The sequence below is a fragment of the Nelumbo nucifera genome, chromosome 1, assembly GCF_055504915.1.
Source record: "Nelumbo nucifera cultivar China Antique chromosome 1, China Antique-T2T, whole genome shotgun sequence".
NCBI lineage: Eukaryota > Viridiplantae > Streptophyta > Magnoliopsida > Proteales > Nelumbonaceae > Nelumbo > Nelumbo nucifera.
In genome coordinates, this window is record NC_142649.1 from 188,343,837 (window position 1) to 188,364,370 (window position 20,534).

At 43.9% G+C, this 20,534-nt stretch overlaps 1 protein-coding gene across 2 annotated transcripts in view; it reads left to right on the plus strand.

Moving 5' to 3' along the window:
- Window positions 1–20,534, plus strand: part of LOC104596170 (lysophospholipid acyltransferase 1-like) — a 35,255-nt gene that overhangs the window by 12,956 nt on the left and 1,765 nt on the right. Inside the window, exons 3-5 of one of the 2 annotated variants that reach the window (XR_016080803.1) lie at window positions 18,301–18,521; window positions 18,618–19,026; window positions 19,819–19,908. Coding sequence is in view for 1 of the 2 variants with exons in the window: in XM_010257222.3 (XP_010255524.1) it covers window positions 18,301–18,521; window positions 18,618–19,026; window positions 19,819–19,904 (716 nt within the window). In the remaining variant the exon portion in view is untranslated. The remainder of the gene's footprint in view (window positions 1–18,300; window positions 18,522–18,617; window positions 19,027–19,818; window positions 19,909–20,534) is intronic. The other variant, XM_010257222.3, reaches the window with a different exon arrangement.

The following is a 20,534-nucleotide window of genomic DNA, read 5'->3' on the forward strand; positions in this document are numbered from 1 at the left end:
TGTTCACAGTCAGTGGGTCGGTCTGGGGAGACCTATCCTAATAAGGCTGACACTGTTGTGCCACCAAATCGGTTGGGGTGGCCTGTCTCAGTTGCCAGGGTGAGACCCTAGGTGCATACAGTGTAGGATTAATTGAATCTTTGAACTGGACCAGATTTCCAGTATTGCCTTGGACCTTGGAGATTGATGGGCAAAACTGGAAAGGTACACCCGACCCCTAGACTCGATTATGATACTGCACTAGGTGTCGGATTGGACTGTCTTTGATGTACCAATCAGTGAGATCCTTAGCGGGGGTCAAAACCTAGGTATGTTGGGACAGTCTGAGAATTCATCTGAGTAGGTGATCATAGTGACAGGATCAACCCCTTTGTCGGACAAAGGTAATGATCGGGGATGCACTCTCACTGATGGAAACCAAGACTGCCGGCAACCGATTTCAATCGTTGAGATTTGTTTTGCAAAGTATATTTTATATGAGATATAAAAGTATATATATTATGGTTTTTAAAAGGTTTGCAAAAAGGTTTTAATTCCCGGGATCCATATAAGTAGAGAGTGCAACACTGATCCTTGCAGCCGAGGGAGATGTCCTCTCATGTCGGGCAGTGTATGATCATTATGGGCTGAGAGGTTAAGTGTAAGCCCATTGAGGATAATATCTGATGGGCTAATCTTGCATCTGCCCACAGTCCCTGGGTGTTACAAGGTGGCTTGGCCCAGGGACCACTTAGGGTAAGTGTTGGGCCCATAGAGCCCATTTGATGGGTTTCAGGGGGTGCACTGTCCATAACAGTGTATTTGGCCTGGCCTTGTAACAAAGGCTGGGCCGAACCCATGTGGCTGATGTGTAGATCAATGCTTGGGTCCCACGCCATACAAGGAAGCCCAACTGGGCAGCAGTTAGGAAGGTTAAGTGAGCACATAAGCTTAATGAGCCTAAAGCCCATTTCGAACTGGGCTATTTAATTAGTTAAATATAGGGCGAATTCTGAGATGGATTAGCAGATAGGATAGGGTCTTGACCCTATCCACTCAGAGAGTCCAGATCTGAATGTGATTCAAATCTAGAAACCTCCTAATGATATTAGGAGAAAGCTAATCTAATCTGCAGATAAGATAGGGGTTAATTCTTATCACATAAAGAGATGTTTTTTTGGTCCAAATAAGATTTGGATCAACAACTCCTAATTGGATTAGGAGCTGATCCTTTGGGGTTAAAAAATAAGGAGGGGGCGGCAACTTTTAGGAGAGAGATACTCACATTCTCTTGAGTGCTGAAATACACAGAAGAAAGAATTAAGCAACCCTGCAGAATTCTTTCTTGCCGCCTCCTTGTTCTTGCCGCCCTGTTTGCCAGTTCGATCTCTAGTTGTGGGAGAAGTCAAGATTCGATCTTGACATCAATTTGTTTGAGAAAGAATAGATAGGAAGTTGTGCTCACGTCCCATCCTGCTGTTTCTTGCGAAGGACATAATTCTTGGAGAAGAATACTGCTGATTCTGCTCCATCCTGCACTATGCCATCTTTAGTGGGAGCAGTCTTTGGATCTTTCCTTGGGCGTGAACACCTTCGTTGGGAGATATTACTTCTCCGTATTAGGTATAATTTTTTCCTACTACTTTTGGTTCAGATCTGGTTCAGTTTATGGCTCAAGATTGATCATTGAAAAGATGATTTTCTAAATAGGGAATGCGATTCCTAGTTGAAAGGGAGAGAAAATTTTTGAAATTCGCCCCCTTTATTCCGCAAGATTTGGGCGTCCATACGATGGATCTCTCATCCCTTCACTTAAATCCTTCATTCCTTTGTTTTTTCGTCATGTTCTCCTTGCCCTCTATGCTATCCCAGTCAATTATGAGATGATGGTTAAGTTCCTCCCACAAACCCTCCAATGTAGCAAATTATGTGGCTACAAAGTTGTCTCCTTGCTTTAGGGCAGAAATATCTTGTGTCAATCTATAGATTCTAGCATTATTCTTCCATTGTTCATAAGTCTTAGAGACATTTTCCCAAATCTTGAAGGTAGTAGGGAAGTGCTGGATAGTCCTTACCACTCTTGGAGTCATAGAAGTAAGGAGCCACGACATAACAGTTGCATTTTCCCTATATCAGGTTGCATATTCATCATCTTCCTCCTTAAGGTCCCTTCTTTTCCCATTAATATATACCCCATGAGATCCTTGGAAGTGATGGACAACTTGGCTGAGACAGACCATTCTCTGAAATTATAACCATCTAGTAACACACTGGTTATTTGTAAGCTGTGCAGGTTGGGACTATCAAGATTGGAAGAGCTCTCAACAGGTCAGTTGTCCTTAGAAGACACTTCTTCTGAAACCAATGTAACATTTTTTCCTTCCACCAACACACCAACTGCTGTTGTTACACCAGGTTCAACTTATACACTGCTGAAACACAGGCCCAAAGTGAGAGAGAGAATTACCAGCAACAAGAACCCATCTGTAACACTTTTCTAAGACCACCTGTACCTTCCAAAAGCTTGATAAGACCTTCTACAGAAGTCAGCTATACTAGCAACTTGGTTCCAGAACAAAACAGGACTGTCTACTCAGTCCTCCTTCTAGATCTGACCTAAAAGACCTCTCTAGTAGCCAAATGGCTATTGGCTGTCACCACAATCTAGTAGGGCATAGACTAGACTGAAACTTCCTCTTTGGTCCCTACTCCCAAAGAGAAATCCTGGTTACAGCTTCCTTGGGCACAACGATCAGAACTAGGTCTCCTTAATTAGTAACAATAAACAAAAGAAGATAGAAGAAATAGTGAACTTGCAGAAATTGGACCGTTACTGCTCTGGTACATGTTATCAGACCTGCTATGGTGATTAGAGCAAGAGAAAGAGAAAACAGAGAGAAGAGAAGAGAGTGAATGGGCAGCAAGCTTGTTCTCAGCCGGCCCTAGAGCAGAAATTATATTAGGTGTTTAATATTACATAAAAAGACTGATGTGCCCCTGATTAACGATGGGACACTCAGAGAAAAAAATAAGAAAGTTAATCCAGGCCAAATAACTTCAATCCCATTGTAGAAACAAATCTAAAATATAAGAAGAAAAGGCCCACACCATCACTTGTTACAACAATTTGGATGCATCATATGCTGTTTTTACTTGTGTTTCAGATATATGCCAAAACTTATATTTGGTGAAATTTTAATTTGTTTTAGTTTTCATGTTGCCACCATTTTTCTAAGTAGCAAGGGAACTTCATTTCTGAAATTTGGATGCAGCGTATGCTGTTTTTTTTTTTTTTTTATGTTTCAGATATATGCCAAAACTTCTATTTGGTGAAATTTTAATTTGTATTAGTTTTCTTGTTTCCACCAAGGATTCCATTCATAAAATTATCATAGATATGGGCTTATCTAAGTATATGGTTCTGATGGAGGACGATTTGGTCCAACCTACGAAACGGCGACACGTGGACACTGACTCAGCATAAGCGATAGCTCAGCATTGTGGCCCAGTACAACCAAGTAACGGGCCCATAAGGCAGCTCGCTACATCGTAGCGTGCAAAAGGAGGAGCTCGCCACAACGCGAGCTCCAGGTTCCCCGAGCTACCTCTAAAGGGACATTCCGAGGCAACTTTAGCTCGCGAGCTAAGAAAACCAGCTCGCCCGATCTCCCAAGCAGACATGTCATCCCGAGGACCAATTCTAATAAGGGTACTCCTGAAGTATTGCGAGCTCGCTGCAAAGTAGCTCGCGAATGGGCCGCACGAGCATTCCTCAGGAAGCTTCTATCTGACAGGTTGTACCGATTAGACTGCGCCACGTCCCTTACTAACAGCGCAATCCCTGTCCTTTCGACAGTCTACACCCACGTCTCTCAGTAGGCGGAGGCGTGCCTGTCACTTTGGAGACGTGTCACTCACCCGGGCGAGGAGTACATCACAACGGTCACCTGCGCAGCCCTGACAGGTAACGGCTGTGGAAGGGGCCCAGTGGCGGTTATGCCCGATCTGACAAGAGCGCCCCTATAAAGCCCTTAGGGCAGAAGAGAAACTTCTTCTTGAGACCTCTAATCTCTCGAGTATAGTGATAAAGCACGACCTACACTCTTAGCTACCGACTCTTCTTTTCCTTCTTTCTTGCGTTCTAACTTAAGCATTGGAGTATTCCCACCGGGTAAAATCCCCAGGAATCCTTCATTTCCATCTTCTCAGGTTCCGTCCGTTGCCAACGAGGAGCCAGTCAGCAGCCAACTAGGAGTGCTCGGATCGTGCCGCATCATTTGGTGCCGTCTGTGGGAATTGCTTCTAAAAGCCTTCCTCTAAACCTTCACAGTTCTTTCTTCTCTGAAAACTCAGCACTCATGGCTTCTTCAAGCAATGCCGGACGTAGCATGGAGATGGATAACGCCAGGGAACAACCCCAGGTTCCCACGGTCTGCATTGGGCAGTTCACCATTCCCCTCTCAGTAGACGGAGTCCCCAGTTTGAACGTGCCGCGAGCAGCGGCGCCTGTGGGTGTTCCCCTTCCCTCCTCTGTTGAAACGACCTTTACTGAACCGACTGTCATCCCTCTGGCGACCAGCCAGAACCAGCTCAAAGATCTGATGCAGTGCATGCGGGCCATGCAAGCCCAAGTGCAACAGCTCCAGCCACCAGCTTTACCAGCAGCAAGTGCTGCACCACCAGTACCACTACCAGCAGCAATTCCCCCAGCTACCTCAACCTCAGCTTCAGCAGCCGCAGCTTCCTCCTCGGCACCCAGCCCCACAGCGAGCTAGGTCTCGCCGCCAGGATGAACGCCCTTCTCACCAAGAAGAAGCCTCCCAAAACCCTCCTAAGAGCCAGGCCTCCTCCCACGGCAGACAAGAGAGACCGATTACCCCGGTCTCGCCGCAGGGCGGTCAGCTCGAGTCCCGCAAGTGCTATGTTGCCGCCCTAAAGGGAAAGACCAAGGTGGCCGACGACCTCGAACTGGAGCGGCCTACGAAGCAAGGCGAGGAACGAGCTGCACCCATGGAAGAAACAGTTGCTGTTCTGACTTCAGCAGCAGACCCAGCTTGGACGATTCAGATCGGTGCTTCCGTCCAGGAACCCCTACGATCCAAACTGGTAAGTTTCTTACTTCAAAATTTAGATATTTTTATATGGTCCGCGGCAGAGATGCCCGGTATAGACCCTGACCTTATAACTCACAAGCTCAATATTGATCCTGTAGTTAGGCCCGTTAGACAGAAGAAACGCAACCTAGCCCCAGAGCGGTGGAAAGCGGTCGACGAGGAGGTCGCGAAGCTCCTCACAGCTGACTTCATATGAGAAGTCCATTACCCGAGCTGGTTAGCCAACCCCGTTCTGGTGAAGAAGGCTAACGGCAAGTGGCGCATGTGCGTCAACTACACCGACCTAAATCGAGCTTGCCCAAAAGGCTGCTTCCTGCTCCCCAGAATTGACCGCTTGGTGGACACGACCTCAGGGCACGAGTTGCTGAGTTTCTTAGAGGCCTATTCAGGCTATAACCAAATTAAGATGGACCCGACAGACGAAGAAAAGACTACCTTCATCACAGAGTTCGGTCTATACTGTTACAAGGTTATGCCCTTCGGGTTGAAAAACGCAGGGGCAACCTTTCAAAGGCTTGTAAATAAATTGTTTGAGCCATTAATTGGCAGAAAAGTAGAATGTTATGTAGACGACATGGTCGTCAAAACCCAAATTTCGCATGAATTAATTCAAGATTTGCATTATGTTTTTGAAAATTTGCGTAAGTTTAATATGAAGTTGAATCCAAACAAGTGTGTATTCAGTGTTACATCGGGTAAATTCCTAGGGTACATCGTTAACTGGCGCGACATTGAGGCCAACCCGGATAAGATTAAGGCCATCTTAGATATGAGACCACTCCGGAAGTTGAAGGAGGTTCAGAGGTTGAATGGCCGCATAGCTGCCCTGAGCCGCTTCATGTCCAAGTCGGCGGACCGCTGTCTGCCGTTCTTTAAGGCGATTAAGAGCAAAGGGTTCGAATGGACCCAAGACTGTCAGCTCGCGTTTGACGAGCTCAAGAAATACCTTGCTAGTGTGCCGATCTTAACCCGGCCCGAGGAGGGCGATGTTTTAGAACTGTACCTCTCGGCGAGCGACGAAGTGGTCAGTTCGGTACTAATAAAGGAAGTAGATCGGGTCCAACGACCCATCTATTATGTTAGTAAAGTATTGTAGGGAGTAGAGACGAGATACCCGGAGATAGAAAAGCTAGCATACGCACTGGTAATTGCAGCTCAGAAGCTCCGCCCGTACTTCCAGGCTCACACTGTTACCGTCCTCACCGACAAACCTCTGAGGCAAGTCTTACTTAAGCCCGAGGTCTCTGGTCGGTTGACAAAGTGGGCCGTTGAGCTCAGCGAGTATGACCTCCAGTACAAGCCGCGAACTGCCATTAAGGCCCAAGCCTTAGCAGATTTCATCGCCGAGTGCACATTCAGCTCCGAAGTTCCCAGGCCAGTTGAGCACGAGGTCCCCAGTTCGGGTGAGCCCGAAGCTCCCAGGTCGGTTCAGTCCGAGCCCCGTGAGGTAGCAGCCAGTGTGGCATCTCTCCTAGTTAGGCCAAGCGCGAGATGGGATGAGGAGCCCTGGATCCTTCACGTAGATGGCTCCTCGAACCAACAGGGCAGCGGAGCCGGAATAGTTCTGCACGACCCAAGTGGCATGGAATTAGAGTATGCGCTACGCTTTGAGTTCGCGACATCTAACAATGAAGCGGAATACGAGGCGTTGATAGCTGGACTAGCTTTAGCCAGAGAAGTAAAATCCAAGCACATCGTTATCTGCAGCGACTCCCAGCTCATGGTCAACCAGGTCACTGGCGAGTATGAAGCTCGTGAGTCAACCATGGTCGCCTACTTAGCCAAAGTCAGAGAGGCCCTGCTCAACTTCCAGTCACACTTCATCAGGCAAATCCCTAGGTCAGAGAACACTGAGGCCGACGCCCTGTCCAGATTAGCCAGCACCAGCAACATCACCATGAGAACCGTGTACATAGAGGACCTACCTCGGCCTAGCATTCTCGGGGGGGCAGAGGAAGTTGCTCCCGTCGTTCAAGCAGAGCCGAGCTGGATTGACCCGCTCGCGAGCTTCTTGCTACACGGGACCCTCCCTGCAGATCGCAGTGTAACCAGAAGGGTGCAACGCTAGGCAGCCAAATACGTCATGATAGACGAACGGCTATACCGGAAATTCTACATGCTCCCCTACCTGCGTTGCTTGCGACCTACTGAAGCCGAGCTCGTACTCCGCGACACTCATGAGGGTCTGTGCGGCGGACACTTGGGGGGTAGGGTCCTCGCCCAAAAGGCACTTCAACAGGGGTATTATTGGCCAACAATGAAGGTAGATGCCATTGAGCTCGTTAGAAAATGTGACAAATGCCAGAAGCACGCCAATATTCACCACCAACCTGCTGCCGACCTCAAGTATTTCACCAGCCCGTGGCCTTTCGCGCAATGGGGCATCGACATACTTGGACCATTCCCGCTAGCACCAGGCCAGAGGAAATTCTTAGTGGTAGCAGTAGATTACTTCACCAAGTGGGTAGAAGTCGAACCCCTTGTAATGATCACAGCTCGGAACGTCCAAAACTTCTTTTGGAAGAACATTGTGTGCCGCTTCAGGTTACCTCGGGTACTGATCTCTGACAACGGCAAGCATTTCGAGGACATCAAATTCTAGAACTGGTGCCAAGACATGGGAATCCGACAGAATTTTACTTCGGTTGCACACCCTCAAGCAAACGGTCAAGCAGAGGTCACAAACAGAGCCATCCTCCGCGGACTGAAGGCACGGTTGGACCGAGCTAAAGGGTTGTGGGCAGACGAGCTACCTAGTGTTCTATGTGCTTACCGAACCACGAAAAAGACTGCCATGGGAGAAACTCCCTTCAACCTCACCTACGGCACCGAAGCAGTTATCCCCGCGGAGATCGAAGTACCTACGCTGCGACTGGAAGCATACAGTGACCAGCGAACGAAGATGAGCTGCGTACCAACTTCGATCTACTCGACGAAGTAAGGGACCTCGCGTACATCAAGACCGCAACTTACCAGTAGAGAGTAGCTCGGTACTATAACACCAAGGTCAAGAAGCGGAACCTCCGCGTCGACGACCTGGTCCTTCATAAAGTTATGGTACCTGAGCCCGGTGCTGGCAAGCTCGGGTCCAACTGGGAAGGACCTTACCGAGTGAAACGATTGCTCGGGGAGGGAATGTACGTGCTCGAGACTTTCGAAGGGAAACAGGTACCTTGGACATGGAACATTGTTAACCTAAGGCGATATTATCTGTGACAACTGGGTAGGCTACGAGTCACTCCCAGAGCCTAAGGGCCAAAGTGTCGAGCTAACATGACCGCGGCACAATAGGACCCAATCGCCTCCATGGCATGGGCGAACTCCAAGAGTGGGCTATAAGTCACTCCCAGAGCCTAAGGGCCAAAATCCCGAGCTAACATGACCTCGGCGCAATAAGACCCAGTTGTCTCCATGACATGGGCGAACTTCAAGGGCAGACCACAAGTCACCCCCCGGCTTACGGGCTAAGCCACTGAGCTAACCAACACCTCGGCATCAAGAAAGACTTAGCCATTTTGATGATGGGGGTAAAGTATGAAAAGCGTGAGCAGCTCGGGCCTAAACCTTGCCAAGCATAGCTCGTTCCAGTACGATGATCGAACTAAAGAATAACTGACGAGTGTATAGTTCGGGCACACGTGGTAACCACTTCGTCGTGCACAATAGAGATGCCTTAAATGATTTAAGGGACAGTCCGAGGCAACGATTATCGAGAAGTCCTACTTCGGGTATGTAGTTCTAATAGATTGGGTGTTGAGATCGCCTTACCAAAGATAAAGAGAGCACATCATACTTGGAAGAAAATGTTAGACAGTTTTGTATGCCCTTAGCTTCAATCAGAATGATGTACTTTATGAGTTTATTGTAAATGAATAAAAGTGCATATTTGATTCATGTTCCCTTGGTATGTTTCTGTGTAATACCCTTAAACTGAACACTTAATGAGACTCGTGTTAGTTTAGAATGTTCACAGCCAGTGGGTCGGTCTGGGGAGACCTATCCTGACAAGGCTGACACTGTGGTGCCACTAAGTCGGTTGGGGTGGCCTGTCTCAGCTGCCAGGGTGAGACCCTAGGCACATACAGTGTAGGATTAATTGAATCTTTGAACTGGACCAGATTTCTAGTATTGCCCTGGACCTTGGAGATTGATGGGCAAAACTGGAAAGTTACACCCGACTCCTAGACTCGATTATGATACTGCACTAGGTGTCGGATTGGGCTGTCTTTGATATACCGATCAGTGAGATCCTTAGCGGGGGTCAAAACCTGGGTATGTTGGGACAGTCTGAGAATTCATCTGAGTGGGTGATCATAGTGACAGGATCAGCCCCTTTGTCGGACAAAGGTAATGATCGGGGATGCACTCTCACTGATGGAAACCAAGACTACTGGCAACAGATTTCAATTGTTAAGATTTTGTTTTGCAATATATATATATATATGCTATGGTTTCGAAATGATTTGCAAAAGGTTTTAATTCCTGGGATCCATGTAAGCAGAGAGTGCAACACTGTTCCTTGCAGTCGAGGGAGAGGTCCTCCCTTGTCGGGCAGTGTTTGATCATTATGGGCTGAGAGGTTAAGTGTAAGACCATTGAGGATAATACCTGATGGGCTAATCTTGCATCTGCCCACAGTCCCTGGGTGTTACAAGGTGGCTTGGCCTAGGGACCACTTAGGGTAAGTGTTGGGCCCATAGAGCCCATAAGATGGGTTTCAGGGGGTGCACTATCCATAACAGTGTATTCGGCCAGTCCTTGTAACAAAGGCTGGGCTGAACCCATGTGGCTGATGTGTAGATCAATGTTTGGGTCCCACGCCATACAAGGAAGCCCAATTGGGCAGCGGTTTGGAAGACTAAGTGAGTACATAACCTTAATTGGGCCTTAAGCCCATTTTGAACTGGGCTTATTTGATCAGTCAATTAAAAAGGGGGCGAATTCTGAGATGGATCAGCTGATAGGATTGGGCCTAGACCCTATCCACTTAGGGAGTCCAAGATCTAAATGAGATTTAGATCTGGAAGCCTCCTAATTGGATTAGGAGATGGCTGATCTGATCTGCAGATAAGATAATGGTTATCCCTTATCACTTAAAGGGACTTCTAATCCAAATATGATTTGGATCAGCAACTCCTAATGGGATTAGGAGCTGATCCCTTTATGATTATGAAAGGAGAAAGGGGCGGCAACTATTAAGGATTGATGTTCAATTCTCTTCAGAGCTGAAATCACAAGAAGAGAGAATTTGGCACCCTGCGACTCTCTTGCCGCCTCCTTCCTGTAGCCGCCACCTCCAATAGTTTGATCTCTTACTCTCTACAGGAGTAATCAAGATTTGATCTTGATACTAATTTTTTTGGAAAAGATTGATTGGAGCTGTATTCACAAGCCATCCTGTTGATTCTTGTGAAGGGTCAACAGTGGGAGTAGATTTTGGATCCTTCAGTGGGAGTAGATTTTGGATCCTTCCTTGGGCGTGAACACCTTCATTGGGAGATACTGTTTCTCTGTATCAGGTACACCCTCCCTCCTACTTCCTTTGGTTCAGATCTGGTTTGGTTCATGGTTCAAGATTGATCCTTAAAAAATATGTATTTCTAAAATAGGGAATTCGATTCCCTGCAAAGATGGGAGAAAATTTTTGAAATTCGCCCAGTCCTTTCCGCAAGACTTGGGCATCCATGTGATGGATATCCCATCCCCTTCAGTGGTATCAGAGCCAGGTTCAAATCTTGAACCAATTTGCTTCATATCTGAACCTGCGCAAATGGGCAGAAGGTGTTCTACCCGATTTGTGCATATATGAGTTTTGGGAAATTCATTCCCAAAATTAATGGGCGAATAATCTGAAATTAATTTTATATAAATCTGATTATTATTTAGAACTGTTCTTTATGATTTTCTTGATTTATGGGCTGTTTGTACAAGAGGAGATCGAAATCTTGATTTGCGCAGGGAACCTGCGATTTTGCAGTTTTTGGATTGCTTTATTACATTTGGTCTGTAAAATAATTTTTTATTTTTTATTTTATTTTTAGACTGAATGTATAGGTATTCGATCTGATGTAATTATTAATAGAAATAGGATTTCTATTTATTTTATTCCTGGATCGAAGATGGCGGCGTAGGAAAGGAGATTTTGCAGAGAAGGAGATTTTGCAGATGGGAGAATTGCAATCTGCGATTTGCAGTTTATGAAACTGCAAACTGTGATCTAACCTTTGTTTTGCAGGGTGGATTGTGCGAACAGCCCTGTTTGACTGATTCTTGATTTTCTTTTATCAGTATTTAATTTCAGATTATTTTCTTGAATTAAAGATCAAACCCTAGACCCATTCGAACCAAGATTGGTTCAAACTGTTTGGACCAAATCTAGGGTTTAATCAAGGCTGAAAGTCAGCCCTAATTTTCCCACTAATGGGCCTGAGGATTGATATTTAATTAAATGGTTAATTCGGCCTAACTTGTAAAGGCCCAGTTTTAAATAGTTAAAACTGCTAAAAGCCCACTTAACACATAAAGCTATATGGGTGGAACCTTTCGACCCATATACCTAGATAATATTAATGGTTAATATTATGGATTTAAAACGGGCTTCAAATGGGCCTTACAAATGATTAATTGATTGGATCAATTTATCCCTGCATGAGATGTATGGATGTGTGATGTGCTACGTACATGGGCCATAAGTGCTTGGCCCATGCTCAATCGATAGTGGCTCTTGCGCACACCATGGCTGAATGCACATCATTGCCATGGTGTCCCTTTTGGTCATTGGATGACATCCCTCAGTGGTGGGCCCCACACCTCATTAAGATGTTACGTGCGGAACCCTAGCCGATTTAGGCCCACCGAAATTTGACTTTATGAAAGTTAGTGGGAGCCACTTTGGTTTGACCTAGATCAAACTACGACGTAATTAACTGTTCCCTCCAGCTAATATGAGTGCATGTGATAGGGAGATTCATATGATGAACTCTTTAAAGGCCTTCCATCATTAGCATGAGGATGGATCCTTCAGTAATGAGGAAACGCACCAAAAAATGGGCTATCCATTTGCTGTTGGGCTTGTTTGAGTGTTTCATAAGATGATAGGGGCGTCATAGACCGATGTGGGAGGGGCTTCACCAGAAAATGAGAACTCTCTCACGGTACCTTGGCGTTCACGAATATGATGGGTAACCACTCACTGGACAGAAAGGTTTACCTGAAAATGGCTCTGAACCTTGTTTGACAGAGGCCAAAAGGGAAAACTCATATGATGAGTGGATATGATCCTTCACATAAAGGTGGTGGGGTTATGCAGCTGAAACAGTTGGCTCCATGCACCCTATGTGATTTCCCACATTTCTAGAGACAACCCGTAGTCTCCGTCACTGAGAAAGGAGGGAAATCTCAGAGATGAATAAATGGAAATGGAACGTAGATTAAAATCCATATCTATGTAATGAACATGAATCAAATTAGGTTGTGGACTGATGTTTGCTCTTTTATCAGAAAATGGCAAACAGATCATTTGCAAAGCTTCTTGACGACAACAAGCTTAAGGGCCCAAACTATGCCGACTGGTACAGGAACCTTATGCTGGTCCTAGCTTCTGAAAAGATAGACAAAGTGGCAAAGAATCCTGCCCCGGAGCGTCTGGGCGATAGGGCTTCTGAGGCCCGAAGGAGAGACTATCAGGAATGGGAGGAGAAAAACTCCCTTGCTCGGTGTTACATCATTGCCTCATTGGACAACCTAATACAGAGGCAGTTCGATCAGATCGAACTTGCCAAGGACATATTGGATAGTCTCAGGACGATGTGTGAAGAGCAGAATCGTTATACTCGACAAAAGGTCTTGAAACAGTTCATGACTGCACAAATGACCAAGGGCCAACAAGTTCATGACCATTGTCTTCGGATGATGGGATATATCAACGAACTGGAGGCTCTTGGATCTGGGTTGGACCTTGCGACCCAGATAGATGCTATCCTTAATTCTTTGCCTCCTTCCTTTAATCCGTTCATTATGAATTATAACACGAACAAGCTGAATGTTAGCTTGCAAGAGCTCAACAATATGTTGCAAAGAGCTGATTAGAAAGGATGAGCCTGTCGCTATGCTTGTTGAAGCTAGCAAGACAGGCAAGAGAAAGAGGAAGGCAAAGAAGCCTCAGAAGAAAGCCACTAAGGGCAAGAAGCAGAAAAAAGACAAAGCATCGGATGCCTGTCACTTCTGCAAGAAGATCGACCACTGGAAAAGGAACTGTCCTGCTTACCTAGAATCCAAGAAATGTAATTTCCAAACTTGTGTTATAGAAATCAATCTGTTGGTAGCTTCTGCGTCCTGGTGTATTGACTTTGGGGCTTCAACTCATGCATATAACTCACTGCAGGGGTTCAAGGTAAGCAGAAGGCTGAGTGAAGGAGAAGTCACACTCTACTTGGGGACTACTGCAACTGTTGCAGCCGCGGCCATAGGAACCGTGGAGTTACTTTTTAGAGAATGAACTATTGTACTGAGAGATTGTTTTTATGTACAAAATTTGAGGAGAAATTTGACTTCTGTCTCAAAACTGTATGCAGATGGTTATTCTGTCTTCTTTAGTAATACGATTACTATTAAAAGAAATAACAGATTCATCACATACGGGGAACTGGAGAACGGTCTCTATGTTCTACATCCTTTTCTAGAAACTAACATAACCGAAACTACGTCGGCTGAAATCCCCAAGAAGAGAGCCTGTGATACAGTTAATCCCACGTGTCTGTGGCATTACCGACTTGGCCACAGGTGTTGACCGAATCACAAGGTTGGTAAAGGATGGTCCTTTGGATTTTCTAACTATAGAAGATCTTCCCACCTGTGAGCCTTGCCTACAAGGCAAGATGATGAAACGGCCATTTAACGGTAAGCCTAAAAGATGTATAGGCACACTTGACCTAATACATACTGATGTATGTGGTCCCCTGAGTGTTAGGACACGAAATCAACACATGTATTTCATCACCTTCACAGATGATTTTTCACGATATGGTTACGTGTACGTAATGAGACACTAGTCTGAATCCTTTGAAAAGTTCAAAGAGTTTAGACAAGAGGTCGAGAAACAGTTAGGGAGAGAAATTAAAGCCCTTCGATCAGATCGAGGTGGCGAGTATCTCTCTGACGAATTTAGGGACTACTTAAAGGACAATGGGATAGTATCACAATTAGCTCCTCCTGCTACACCACAACTTAACGGTGTTTTAGAGAGGAGGAATATGACCTTATTGGATATGGTCCGGTCGCTTCTCATACACTCAGAGTTACCCACATCCTTTTGGGGTTACGCATTAGAGATTGCGATTTACGTGCTGAATCGGGTTCCAACCAAATCGGTTCCGAATACTCCATATGAACTTTGGACCGGAAAGAAACCAAGTGTCAGACACTTGAAGATTTGGGGTTGTCCAGCACATGTTAAAAGAACGAGTGCAGACAAGTTGGAATCCAAGACCAGCCGTTGCCTATTTGTAGGCTACTCAAAAGGCTCTGTAGGTTACCTATTCTATGACCCAAGTGAGCAGAAAGTGTTCTGCAGTCGAAATGCACAATTCTTGGAAACCGATTACATCCTGGACACCTATCGTCAGGAAGTTGTTCTTGATGAGGAGAGCTCAGGAGCAGTGGGAGATGTCCCACAAGTTCCAGGTAGTGACCAACCTAGAAGATCCACTCGGGTATCCAAGCCACCAGTCCGTTATGGTTATGAGTAGGATAGTTACCTGGTGGAAACCTTGACTAGTGAGGAGGATCCCGTGATTTACGCGGAAGCTATGTTGGACATAGATTCCCAGAAGTGGGTGGAGGCCATGAGAGCAGAGATGGACTTAATGGAGACCAATGGAGTCTCGACTCTAGTAGATCCACCCTCCGGAGTAAAAGCAATCGGTTGCAAATGGATTTACAAGAGAAAGAAGGGCCCCGATGGTAGGGTTAAGACCTTCAAAGCTCGTCTGGTGGCGAAAGGGTACACTTAGAAAGAGGGCATCGATTATGAGGAAACCTTTTCGCCTGTGGCCATGCTTAAATCCATTTGGATCCTACTATCTGTAGCAGCATACCATGATTATGAGATTTGGCAGATGGATGTCAAAACTACATTCCTGAATGGAAATCTTACTGAAGATATCTATATGTAGCAACCGCAAGGCTTCATTGCTGCAGGTCAGGAAAACATGGTATGTAAACTTAATAAATCCATTTATGGACTTAAGCAAGCTTTTAGAAGTTGGAACATCCGTTTTGACTCTGCTGTCAAATCGTTTGACTTCGAGCAGAATCCGGATGAACCCTATGTTTACAGGAAGATCAGTGGTGACAATGTTACGTTCTTGGTTCTGTATGTAGATGACATTCTACTCATTGGGAATGATGTTGGAATGTTAACTACAGTGAAAGTATGGCTTTCACAGCAATTCTCCATGAAAGATCTTGGAGAAGCCTCCTATATACTGGGTCTTCAACTCTATAGAGATAGATCGAAGCGGATAATAGGATTATCCCAATTTTCTTACATTGACAAAATAGTCAAAAGATGCAACATAGAAAATTCCAAGAAAGGAAATGTTCCTTTCAGGCACAGAGTCACTATCTCCAAGAAGATGTCTCCCAAGACTTCTGAGGAGATTGATGGCATGAAAGACGTTCCCTATGCCTCTGCCGTAGGGAGCATCATGTATGCCATGCTTTGCACTCGTCCTGACATTGCTCAAGCAGTGAGTGTAGTAAGCAGATTTTAGGCCAACCCAGGGCAGGAGCATTGGACTGCTGTGAAAAACATACTTAAGTACCTTCAAAGGACAAAAGAGTTTTGTCTAGTATTCGACGGTAGCTCACTACAGATCCAAGGGTATACAAATGCCGATTTCTAGTCGGATCCAGATGATAGAAAGTCTATATCTGGATATGTTTTCACGATAGGATCGTGTGCTGTTTGCTGGAAAAGCAGCAAACAGGGGTCCACTACAGACTCCACAACTGAGGCCGAGTACATTGCCGCAAGTGAGGCTGCCAAAGAAGCCGTGTGGATGAAGAAGTTCGTTCACGAGTTGGGAGTAGTTCCGTCCAGCACATCACCCATCCCATTGTTGTGTGACAACAATGGAGCCATTGCTCAGGCTAAGGAGCCACGAGCCCACTCGAAGTCGAAGCACATCGAGAGGAAGTACCACATACTGCGGGAGATTGTTGGTAGAGGGGACGTCCTGATTCAGAAGGTAGCGTCAGCAGAAAATGTAGCAGACCCATTGACGAAGCCACTATCACAGAAAGTGTTTGAGAAACACGTGGAAAGCATGGGACTCCGACTTGTACCTGATTGGACCTAAGTGCAAGTGGGAGCTGTTAGACAGTTTTGTATGCCCTTAGCTTCAATCAGAATGATGTACTTTATGAGTTTATTGTAAATGAATAAAAGTGCATATTCGATTCATGTTCCCTTGGTATGTTTCTGTGTAATACCCTTAAACTGGACACTTAATGAGACTTGTGTTAGTTTAGAATGTTCACAGCTAGTGGGTCGGTCTGGGGAGACCTATCCTGACAAGGCTGACACTGTGGTGCCACTAACTCGGTTGGGGTGGCCTATCTCAGCAGCCAGGGTGAGACCCTAAAATCCCCGGGAATCCTTCCTTTCCATCTTCTCAGGTTCCGTCCGTTGCCAACGAGGAGCCAGTCAGCAGCCAGCTAGGAGTGCCCGGATCGTGCCGCATCAGGTTCCATCACTCCATTCACTTTATTTAAATGCATATCCATATATATTTTAAGTGAAGGATGGGGTATACAGTCACAGTGTAGTTAAAACGTCCTCCAGGTGTTTTTGAGGCTCATTGCCTAGATGACCAACTAGGTAGTTGGTATAAATAAAAACATTTATTAGGGGTAAGTAATTATTTCCTTTTACATTTTAATATGAGGGTGTGTAACCTAATTTATTTTTTCCATGGGCATGGTTCAACATATTGATACACCCTTGGGTTCCTGAAAACACCTATAAACAGGTGTATCGGGTACCCAAAGATACAATACGACACAATATGGGGCATATCATATTGATATTTGAACCTTGGTTATGGGTATATAAAAGACCATTACCCAATATTGATCCTAGCTATTTGGGTCTTGGGAGGGGTGGACTGGATACACAAAGTGCTAGAGGTGTGTAGAAGTCTAAAAATTGTGGCTATTAATCACTATGCATATGTGTGTTCCACTGCTGTTAATAAATTCTTTCTATTTCCCTGAAAATCAGGTGTTAAGTGATTTAAATTTGTAGTTTAATAGTTTATAATCAACAATTAATTACATAATACTTGTTTACAATTATATATATATACATATTATAGAATATGTGTATATATGGGTCATTGTTTGGTGAAATGGTAGAATATTAGGCTGATAAGTGTAATAACACATTTGTGTCTGAGAGAGGCTTCTTCATGCAAAAAAAAGTGCCAGAGTTAAGGTCTGTGTCCAGTCCACCCTTCCCAAGTAGTTGGGACTATCATTTGATAGTGACCTTTTACATTATAGAATATGTTTATATTTTTTATTATATTTTTCACTTAGGCGACAACAAGTTGTTGCGTAGTGTTGACTCATCTTTCCAGGAAAAAGCAACCAGGCGTTGCCTCTCTTAACTATATAGGTGGTAAGAATGATATTGAATATTGATAATAACTTAATGTGGAGTAACTTGATCAACATCTCATGGTATGAGCCATATCTAGCTATAAAATTCTTTCTCTTGCTACTCTTTTCCTTGACCCTGAACACTGAATCAGTGATTATCAGTTAACATTTCCAGTCTTGTTTGCTAATCTTACTATCAACAAACATAACTCAAGAACATATTTATAGAAGAATATGGCAAGACAACAAGGAAGTAAAGAGTTCAAGAAGTGCAAGGATGTTAAGATGAGGGAGAATCATGAATTATTGCCTAAGAACAATTGGTCATTCAGAATTTTTTTATATATGTTTCAAAGCTTGAATGCTCACCCCCTTTGGTAGCTTCCTGATACTTTAAGTTTTGTACAGAAAAGTCTCAAATAGAAAAAAAAAGGATAAGGAAGTTTAGATAATAATTCCTGTAGCATTTGACAAGAACTCTTAATTTTTTATATTGTATATTGAGGTCAACGATCAATAACTACTGTCACCTTTTCCCAAATAGGAGCCTTGATGGTTGTTTCACTGAAAGTCATTTCCTGTGCAATTAATTACAACGATGGGCTATTGAAAGAAGAGGGTCTACGTGTGGCACAAAAGAAAAATCGGTTGCTCAAGTTACCTACTCTTGTAGAGTACTTTGGTTATTGCCTTTGCTGTGGGAGTCACTTTGCTGGACCAGTTTATGAAATGAAGGATTATATTGAATGGACAGAAAGGAAAGGGGTAGGTTTAGCATTTAGGAGCTCACTTCTGTTCATTTGAATGCTTTCTTTACTTGAACTAATAAAATTGGAACTATTGTAACCTCCACCTGCACAGATTTGGAGCCAGTCTATGAACAAACCATTACCATCTCCTTATGGTGCAGCAATTAAAGCTCTAGTTCAAGCTGCAATATGCATGGTCCTGTATTTATATCTGGTGCCACGTTTTCCAGTATCCCGGTTTACTGATCCCATATATCATGAATGGGGATTCTGGAAACGGCTGGTTTACCAGTATTTATGTGGCTTTACAACACGCTGGAAGTATTATTATATCTGGTCAATATCAGAGGCATCTCTTATTATATCTGGTCTTGGATTCAGTGGTTGGTCAGATTCTTCTCCATCAAATCCGCTTTGGGATCGTGCAAAAAATATTGATATCATTGGTGTTGAGTTGGCAAAGAGTGCTGTTGAGTTGCCGCTTGTATGGAACATCCATGTCAGCACCTGGCTACGTCATTGTAAGTGTCTACTGCTACATCATAGCATGGTAACCATCAAGTTAAAGATATGGGAATATTCTCAAACCAGAATGACAATGTCTTGAATCTCTTGATAATATTATTTGATTTGGAGCAAATATATTTATATGTTTCTGTATCTGTGTGTGTGGATGCATTTTTATGCTGAGGATGTTCTTGGTTGTTTGCTCAGTTGCCTAATTTTTAATGATTGATAAATCTTTCACCCCAGACATCAATTAAATATATATTAAATTATTAATGAAATGGATATCTTAGAACATGCATCCAGTGCAAATTTTTTATTATGGCCTCAAAGACACATGGCCATGATTGGAGTCACTAATCGAAGATGAAGAATTACTAAAATATGGTTACAAATTGAAATATCCTATCATTCGTACCCCTTCCAGAAAAAAGGAAAAGAAAAAAGGGCTTCCTATCTTTCGTATCCAATACAGACATGTAAACATAAGCAGCTAATATATATTCCTACACATTCATATATGGACTTTTTTGTGTGCAAAAATGTTGACTTCGTCAGATTCCAGCACCAAGCAATCTTTGACTTCTCCTTGCTTGTAACATGCTTGGATGGTCACCAAAGAGAAATTACCTTTTACTTTTCTTGTTGCTAGTTATGTTCCATATATTGGTACCACTTTATTTCATGATCACATTCATAAACATGTACTGGTAATTCAAGACTACAGAGCAGTCAGCAAAATCTAGTTAATTGGTTGTGCTCTTTTTTTGGCATATATAATTGACATTTTCTGCTTGTCATTTTAGATGTTTATGAAAGACTTGTTGAAAAGGGAAAGAAACCTGGTTTCGCTCAACTGCTGGCAACACAAACTGTTAGTGCTGTTTGGCATGTAAGTATGTTTCTCCACCATACCTTGTGATCCTTTTTTTTTTCCTTTATTGGCCTTTTTATCTTGTGATCTTCCATCAATTGATGATGGATTTAGTTATTCTCCCCTAGCCGACTGTTTAAACTGTACTTAGTTTTCTATTTCCTGGAAGTTAGTTTTGCAAAATCAGTAGTTTCTATCACTACACTAACAGGGCATTATAAGATTTCTTGCTTACGATAGTTTTCTAAATTTGTAAACTGTGCCGATCTTATTGATTGCTTTTCAACCGTTGATTTTCAGGTTGAAGATCTAAAATATGTTATTTAAAACCTACACATTGAGGGAGTAGGGTGGGGAACACATAGGGTTCGGATAACTTTGTCTGTCAATTATTCTCAGATCTCATTATTGTGAAAATGTTTAAGTTTCATGAGTGATTCTTCATCTTTGTCAAGTAATCTGTCTATAACTTTGTGATTTTGTTGTGAGAACAATCATGTAACTTATTTCCCGCCCTGTATGTTTTTACTTGGACAAAGTACAAAAAGAGGATGATAGTTGTTGTCCTATTTCCTTTTGTCTTTCATGTGAACATTCTTAGACAACATGATTGCTGGTTATCATAGGGAGGTTCATTAAAATGAAATG